The sequence below is a fragment of the Phlebotomus argentipes genome, unplaced genomic scaffold (genome assembly GCF_947086385.1).
Source record: "Phlebotomus argentipes unplaced genomic scaffold, Phlebotomus argentipes genome assembly scaffold_4, whole genome shotgun sequence".
NCBI classification, from domain to species: Eukaryota; Metazoa; Arthropoda; class Insecta; order Diptera; family Psychodidae; genus Phlebotomus; species Phlebotomus argentipes.
The window spans coordinates 6,773,135-6,781,669 of NW_026776174.1; the positions used below are offsets into that span (position 1 = coordinate 6,773,135).

At 39.6% G+C, this 8,535-nt stretch overlaps 3 protein-coding genes across 3 annotated transcripts; 1 reads left to right on the forward strand and 2 right to left on the reverse strand.

The window, feature by feature from the left end:
- Window positions 1-613: 613 nt before the first annotated feature.
- Window positions 614-1,324, reverse strand: LOC132258172 (UPF0598 protein CG30010). The gene is made up of 2 exons (XM_059755316.1): window positions 1,196-1,324; window positions 614-1,136 (listed from the first exon to the last, which is right to left on the reverse strand). Exons 1-2 carry the CDS (start codon window positions 1,322-1,324, stop codon window positions 651-653), a joined length of 615 nt encoding a protein of 204 aa, XP_059611299.1. The 3' UTR covers window positions 614-650.
- A 49-nt stretch (window positions 1,325-1,373) lies between these two features.
- Window positions 1,374-2,711, forward strand: LOC132257587 (inactive peptidyl-prolyl cis-trans isomerase shutdown-like). The gene is made up of 2 exons (XM_059754559.1): window positions 1,374-1,546; window positions 1,618-2,711. Exons 1-2 carry the CDS (start codon window positions 1,491-1,493, stop codon window positions 2,699-2,701), a joined length of 1,140 nt encoding a protein of 379 aa, XP_059610542.1. The 5' UTR covers window positions 1,374-1,490; the 3' UTR covers window positions 2,702-2,711.
- Window positions 2,712-3,606: 895 nt separating this feature from the next.
- On the reverse strand, window positions 3,607-5,912 carry LOC132258063 (trypsin-1-like). Its single transcript, XM_059755164.1, has 3 exons — window positions 5,840-5,912; window positions 3,868-4,451; window positions 3,607-3,806 (listed from the first exon to the last, which is right to left on the reverse strand). The coding sequence occupies exons 1-3, from the start codon at window positions 5,892-5,894 to the stop codon at window positions 3,636-3,638; spliced, it is 810 nt and encodes a 269-aa protein (XP_059611147.1). The 5' UTR covers window positions 5,895-5,912; the 3' UTR covers window positions 3,607-3,635.
- Between the last annotated feature and the right edge of the window lie 2,623 nt (window positions 5,913-8,535).

Genomic DNA, 8,535 nt, shown 5'->3' on the forward strand with positions numbered 1-8,535 from the left:
TAATTTCTTTTTCATGTTATTTTTCACTCATTTCACGTCTCTCAGTCGCGAGATGGGAAATAATTTGAAAAATGATGTCAAATTCCTTCTAATCTCCCAATTTTTTTTTTGTAATCTTGTACGTTTTTTTAGTGGTATTAATTGTACTGTCTTCGGATTGTATCATGTTTTCTTGAAAGGAAAAACTCAACCAGTAATAGCGATTTGATCCTAAAATTACAATTTAGGTGGAGGGACGCAAATGCAATTTAGAGAAATTTTCTCCGTCTCATCCTGAGACATGTTTTTTTTTTGATGTTGCAAATACTATTCCCATACTAAACATTCCATGCTCCTTAAGAGCGAGAAGAGTATATTTTTATCGTGAAACGAACGTTTGTAACTCACTAATTGATTAGATGATAAATTTTTTAGGAAGTAAAAATGGCAGAACATATTTCTTAGTGAAATAATCTCATTAATACTAGACAATAGAGGTGATTCATAACATTCCGTCCAGAGAAAGAAAGAGAGAGAGAAAGAGAGAGGAAAAGGATGTAACATTTGCGGTAATAAAAAACATTCTATTTACACCGAGATAATCAGCAAAATGTGTAAAGATATCAAATAAAAACGCTTCTATAATTAACATTCGATCACATTTTTCCTGGCTAAAGTGGCTTCTGGGTGATGGCTGTGGTCACCCACTGCCTGTTGAGCAGATGCTTTTCCCCATTCCACGTGAAATGCGTCGGCGGATGCGCTTCGCCGTCCAGGAAGTCGAAATTCCTGCTCAACTCGATGGCCAGCTTCGACCGGATCAGTCCAATGGCGCCGTACTTCTCGTCCGCCGGATGGTACACCCTGCCCGATGCCGGAGACATGAAGATCTTGTCCGGCTGAAAGGGCACCGTGAGCAGCTCCCCAATGTGGTTGCAGGAGAGCGTCTTGCCGTCATCCAGCACGTGAGTGTAGACAATCGGCAGATCGTCGCAGCGAATGAAATTCCTCTCCCGGCCACACGGAGACAAGTAGGGAAAGGTCTCGGCGTAGCGCGTGATGTCATTGAACTTGACACGCGTGAAGAAGAAGTGCAGGAACTTCTTGTCCTTGAAGCAGGACGTGAAGTTCTTCATCCGCGCATCGTCCAGATAGAGCTGCGGAGTGAATGTTGTGGAATTATGGCCACAAAATGCTAGTATATTTCCACACTTACGCGTCCTTCGTGGTCTATGAAGTAGAAGTATTCACGAATGCCCTTCTGCGGTGACTGTCCTTGCACGTAAGACGAGCATTTGCGGATTATTTGAGACCTCCGCGGAATCACTTGCCGAAACCACAACATCTCAAATGCTGTCAGTCGCGACAGCTGTCACTTTCTCAGCACTTGCAAGCCAGTTGGCAGAACTTATGGCGCACCCGGTGCAGCTGTGCCGGATTGTGTTTTTGTTGTTCTTCCGTGAAAAAGGGCAGATTTTTCCCTGAGAATAGAACACATAAGCTCAGAGAACATGTCTGAGATGTACGTGAAAGACGGAAATCTTACAACGACATCGGAAAACATCAAGTAAACACCGGAATTTTGCGATCGCTTGTCGTTTAGTGAATCTCATTCTTGGTTTCATTGTTGTTTCACAGCGAATTAATTGCCGGAAAAGGTGTTTGTCTGAATGCTGAGTCCCAGGAATACATCATCGAGTCTGATGATGAGGATGACCTGAGTGTGGAGTATTGGCAGAACTTCGAGGAGGCGACGGAGAAGTGGCGAAATGCGGACTTTGCCAGGAAGACATTCGCTGAACTTCGGGAAGAAATGACGGAAATTCGCCTGGGAATCTATAAGAAAGTCCTTCTGGAGGGATTCGGTGATCCCATTCCCGCGTCCGACGCCAGAGTGACCATCGCCTACTCGATCTTCCTGGAGCAAAAGCCAGTTCCGGTGGATTCTACGTTTCTCACGGGAAAGAATCTCTGCTTCGTCACGGGCGACAATTGTGGGCTTCTTGTGGGTCTGGAGGAGGCCGTGATGTCCATGAGGGTGCACGAGCAGGCACAGTTCATCATCCCCTACAGCTGTCTCTACGGCGAGTTCGGCTGCAGACCGCGAATCCCGCCCAAAGCGGACGGTCTTCTGCTGATTCGCGTGGTGAAGGTGGAGCCGATGTGCGCGGATTTGGCGGTGCAGGAGCACGAGCGGAAGGACTACAGTGGCGTGAAGAGGAGGGCGGAGGAGTTGAGGAACAGCGGCCGCATCGCCTTCAGCAGCAATCGCTACACTTCCGCCGCCCACGCTTTCATCGCCGCCGCTCGAATCCTCGAACGCGCGGACGCCGCGAACATGGCCGAGGATCAGGAGAGAAATCATCTCGTCGTGACGCTGCTGATCAACGCCGGCATGGCGTTCAATAAGCTGGCTCAGCCACGAAAAGCGTGCGTGCAATTCAACAGCGCTCAAACATACTTCCCAGACGTGCCTCAGGATCTCAAGGCGAAGCTGTTCCTCCACAAAGGACGCGCTCTGCATGCTTTGGGTGATTACAAGAGGGCCAAAAATTGCCTCCTCACAGCGCAACAACACTCAAATTCACCAACAATTGCCAACGCTTTGGCACTGCTTAAACATGATCAGGAGAAATATGATGAAGATGTCTCAATCATGATGCAAAAGGCCTTCAATCTCAAGAAACAAGTGGAGAAAAGTCAAGATATCGACGCCAAATAGAAACAACTTCCTCACTAATCGTGGTGCAAAGTGAGAACATTCCTAATTACGAAGTTTTTGGGCATTGCAAATCGTGACCAAAGCAAATTGCCATTACTTTAAGGACTAATCCCTTTCTAATCTAACGTGAATAGAAATTAACGCTCTTTTAGGCGTTGAATATTAGATAATAACGTACTTAAACACGATGAATTTCCTCAAACTTGCATTATTATGTTACATTGTGCTTCAAAAGCTGCATTTTGATGGGTGAATCGAAAACTAAGAGAAGTCAAAATCGCTATTTTTTAGCCAAATTTGGTAAATTTATCTGAAAATTCTCAATATTACTCTGTAATAATTATTTTCTGAATGTTTTCAGTTGCTTTTATAGGTATTTATTGAAATTTTTGACTGAAATATGGCAAAAGTTAATAGAAAAACTGAAAATATTACTTTCCAAAGTCGATTTTTAATCGTCTTTGAGTACATTTCAAGTTTTCTTAACTTTACATGTAATTTTTTCCAAAATTACACAAATATTATATTTATTCAAAGTCTAAGAATATTTTAGGAAAATCCTGAATATCTGGAGGTCGTTTTGAACGAATAACTGCAATTTTTGGGATAATTTTCTTAGAAAAAAAAATGTACGAAATGATCGATAAATAGTTGATTTTTCATAGTTTACGCCGCAAAGCATGAAATTTTCTCACATTTGTGCTTTTTGGATAATTAAATATCTTATTAATGTTTCATAAAATATAAATCCAAGTATGAATCTTGAATTTTAATACAAAAATATATAAGACGAAAACTGAAAAATCGTCTTTTTCGTAGTTTTCGATTCACCAAATGATTATTCTTGAAGTCAAGAGATGTTTTTTTGGCTCAGATTTGTACTGAATTTATTAGAAAATACAAAGATTTGTTAGAATTTCAATGGTTTCACAACTCAATCGGCGATATTCTCGTTGATCCAGTCAATGTACGCCGAGACGCGCGCATAAACTGTCGGGGCGCCAACTCGGCCGCAAGGGAAGATCGTCCAAGCGGCCACGCCGACCTGGATGAAGTCATCTCCGTCCCACTGGCCCAGCGGGCTTCCGGAGTCCGCACTGCAGGCCTGGAAGAGAGATTGGGACGTCAAGCAGCTGCCGAGGGAGTGATTACCGTGTGCAACTCACGGAAAGGCCGCCGGTCAGCGGTCCAGTGCAGATGTCGCCCTCGAGATTGAGCAAGTGCGACGATCCGAACTGCACCAGAGCGTCGTGGCACTGCGACATGGTGAGGATGGGCATGTCGGCGCGCTGGAGGATGTCCGGGAAGACAGCCGGCGGGTCTGACTGGATGTTGCCCCAGCCAGAGAAGACGCCAGTGCCCGTGGCGACGGTGTTGGGCTGCGGGAAGACGATGGGCTTCACCCAGTCGCTGAACACGAGCGCCTCCTCGAGATGCAGCACGCCAATGTCGTGCGGAGCCACAAGATTGCCGCCCGGATACAGTGGATGATTCACAAATCGATCCACGAAGATCTCCTGCTGATGCTCTCCGGGCTCCCGGAAGTCCCACGCGGCGGCAATCACACTCAGCCGCCCGCCCTGCTCCACCACCGTTCCCGTCACGCAATGGGCCGCCGTGAGAGCCCATCTCTCGTTGATCACCGAAGCGCCGCAGTTGTGTCTGCGGATCTCCAGGAAGTGCCATTGGAGAGAGAGCATGTGCGGAAACTCTCCCGCCGTGGCATCATCGCCGCCAATTATCCAGCCATCTGCAAGGACAAAGGACGTGATCGAAACAACTCGAAAAAATGCGATCAAGTCGATCAACCCTGTTTTAATAGAAACATTTCAAACCGCCATAACTCAGGTTCTATGGCAGTGACAAAGAAGTTCAACTACATTTTGGAAACGCCTCAAACTGGACTATCAAAGTACCTTAAAATTACTTTTAAAATAGAATAACTTTAAAAAAAAATTGAGTTTAAAATTTCAAAAATATTATCACAGACATTAGCGCCTCTACAGATGGTCAAATGAACTTCTATTGTTCTAAGTAGCTGTAGAGTTTTACAAGAGCTTTCAAACGAGCCCTAAATGATTAAAATCGGATAAATAGAACCAAAGTTAGAGCGTATTTAAAAATAAAACTTTAAACCGCCATAACTCCGGTTCTATTGCATCTACAAAAAACTATAACCTATTTTTAGAGACGTCCTGGCCTGGACTATAACATACTAAAATTTAAAGAAAATTTATGGTGCAATTGCTGAGATATAGGCGTTCAAAAGTTTTTCAATATGGCTGCATTTGTTATGACGTCCCAGACTAATGGTGAATATGGCCTACTGAAGGGCTTCGAGACACGTCTTTCGATGAAGATATTATCGAAATCGGTTGGTAAACAGCGGAGTTATGGGCCGGTAAAGGTGTGAACTTTGACCTCTTATATCTCCGTTCCCAATGAATAGGGCCCTAAAAGTAGGGTGTCGTTGGAAAGGTCTCGATCTTAGCTATATCATATTAGAATTTAAAGATAATGCATAAAAGTTTTTCCGAGTTATTCAATTTTGAAATTTCGAAAATTGTTTTTTGAGTTTAGCGCCCCTAGTGGTGGTCCTTCCAAGTTATGATGTTTAGGTGGGAGATGGGATTTTACGAGACCTTTCCAATGTACACAAAATCATTTCAATCGGTCAATTAGAAGAGGAGTTTTGGCCGTTTAAGGTCTCAAATTTGGACCCTAATATCTAGGGTCTGAAAGGACTTAGGTCCTTGAGTGGAGGTTCGTTGGAAAGGTCTTGAGGCCAGCTATAACATACTAAAATTTGGGCTCAATCCATACCATAGGGGCTGAGTAAATTGGGAAAATGTTTTTTTGGGGTGTTCAAAATGGCGGACAGATTTTTGATCTTTGGTGAAAACTGCATGTCGATATCTTTTACCGTTTAAGCGCTACAAGTTTATTTACGAGGGACCGACTGACGGACAGACGGACGGAAACCAAAGAAAATGACTCTATCTATCGTCAGATTTCGTCATTATTGACCCTTTCTGTTGTCATTTATTATATTTTACGAGTTTTTATATTCTTCGCGATTAAATCCAACTGAAATGTCGCAGAAATCAGCGGAGAATCACTTGAGATCCAATCACTCACTTGGCGCCGCCAAACAGCCGAGAAACACATTCACGAGTACCAGGAAAATCTTCATGGTTCACCAGAAACTGCTGCCAGACTTCTGATTGCGGGCTGTTTTAAAAGCGCGGTCCATTATCAGCAGTGGCACGAGGTGGGGAAACACCGAATGATTGAACATTCCGATAAGAATGATCCCGCGATTTGCCTCTCGATATGATTACTTTTCGCTCTTTTTCTCTGCCGACGATAACACTGGGCTGGACGGGAAGTTTTCCATTCAAGACTGGAAAGACCGCTGAAATTTGGAAAATCATCAGCATAATAAACTGATAAATGCTTAATTGTCTTGGATTTAATATTAATTTGCAATTTCTCTCATATCAAATTCATAACTGTGAAAGAGAATTTTTTCGCATTGCAATTTCTCTAGTAATTAAATTATACAAATGCTTATTAATTCATATTGCAATGAGTTTTCAATAAAGTGATGAAATATATTTAATTATTTGGATTTAAATGGTGAAATGAAGTGTTCTTTTTTTATTTACTTCAGGATAAAAACAGTTAATATTTTGTCATTATTTTGCATTATGAACGGAGGATTTTTCAAAAATTCATGTTGAACTAATTAAATTGCTATTGAGGCAATATTTTTAATAACACTATTAAACATTAAAGTGATTTTTATGCCATTGAAACAAGTCATTTTGCATGAAATGTTGATGAAATTTCATTTCGATGGATGTATCGAAAAGTAAGAATAATGAAAATCATCAGTTTTCAAGAAAGCGAATTGAAAATTTAGTGTAATTGACGCTTTGAAACCTTTGAAACTTACCAAAATTACCTAAATAATCTCCAAAATATCTTCTAATAATTGTTTTCTATATTTTTCAGTTGATTTTATTGGAATTTGTTGAAATTTTTCTTGCTTTAAACTCGATTTTTAACAGTTTTCGAGTACATTTTATAAAAAAAACCTTCTAGATAATCAAATTTCTTCAAAGTCTTCAAGTGAAAAAAAATTAAAAGATATTAAAATATATTAATTATTCAAAATTTAAGAATATTTTAGGAAAATTCTATAGTTTGAATTAATTTTCTTTGCAAAAATCTACATTAAAAACTATAAAAAGACATAGAAATTTTTTTCCAATCGTATTTTTTGGATAAATAAAATTTTTAACACTGTGCGATTAAATACAAATCTCAAAATTCTTTCAGTTGTAGAAAACAGATTAAAAACTCAGAGCCGAAAAATCGGTTTTTCCTAGTTTTCGCTTCATGCGTCGATTTTAAAATATCAATTCATCAAATGTCGTTCTGTTAGAAGAATTCTAATAAAATAAAACAAATCCAAATATCACTTAAAACCATAATTTTCCACCCCCAAAACCCGGTGGGGAAAAAAATCAATTGACTGAAGCGGAGAATAAAATACTTCGAAATTAAATGAAACTCTTTAAATTATTGCCACAGTTGCACATTATCGATAAATATTTAATTACTGTGCCAAACAATAAAACAATGAGAGTAATAATTTGTTTGCATCCCCATTAGAGAGATTATTTATGGGCATTGGCAAATCCACCATTATACAAATTGTCTGCGGATTATAGTGAATTTTATCAGCTGAGGGAGCTTTCTTATCAGAGGAAGATTAATGGGGTGAATTTGGACAATTGGCAAATGCCGATATGCATTTATTGATCATAATTCTGTGTTGCGCAATTATGCTTGCTGATGATCCATTATGCATTGTAGCAGATAGTCCACAGCCCAAGAACTCCCAAGCCAGACAGAAAGATAGAGAGAATTTGCGTGATTCACGTTCGCAGTCCAATTTTGAGGAATTATTGCACAGATGGGATTTATTTAGGGGTGAAATGAAGAGAAATTTTAGAAAATATTCCTTATTTCTTCTTGAGCATAGTCGAGACGACTCGATTGTTGAATTAAGAATATTTTGGGATGATTTTGGAAAATCTGAGAATTATCTCAGAATGTTCTAAAATTGACTCTCAGATTTTCTTAATTTTATCTTTAAATCATCTTCAAAATCTCTTAAATGGATCCAAAATTAAGCCAAGGTATCAAGGGGTTGCTAATATTGGGGATGCAGTGCCACTTTTGGCTCGAGATGCAAAATCAGCATCCAAAAAATACATTTCTTTCTTCATGAATCTTTGGTTCATTTTCAGTGAATCGCGATGCATTTATTTCGTGTAATTCTCATTTGATTCATTTCATCGCTGAGCAATTTCGTAGTTATTCTCGATAAAGAAATTAATATTTTATCTTGTTATCTCTTCAAAATGTTTTTATAAAATAATTGTGCACAATTTTTAAAGAGTCAAAAGCGAATTTCTTAGCTGAAAAGCTTACAAACACTCATAAATAGACTTTGTTATCTTAATACTTGATCTTTAATCGGATATTTACGGTTTTACTCAAGGTTTTGGGATAAAAACAAGTGTGAAACTGGAAAAACCTCCTGTTTTTTGCACAAAAGAAGATTTTTAATAATGTTGACGAAAATCTCTTGTCGAGGGTAGTAACAAACGTATAGTTTCCTTTAACTGTTAAATATTCCCTTAAAATTGACTTTAAATTCTCTTTTCTACCTTCAAAATACATTTTTTCTCACAGATTTATTTTTCTAAAATTGTTTTGATCTCCAAACTGGTTAAAAAATATTTCTATAAATATTTTCG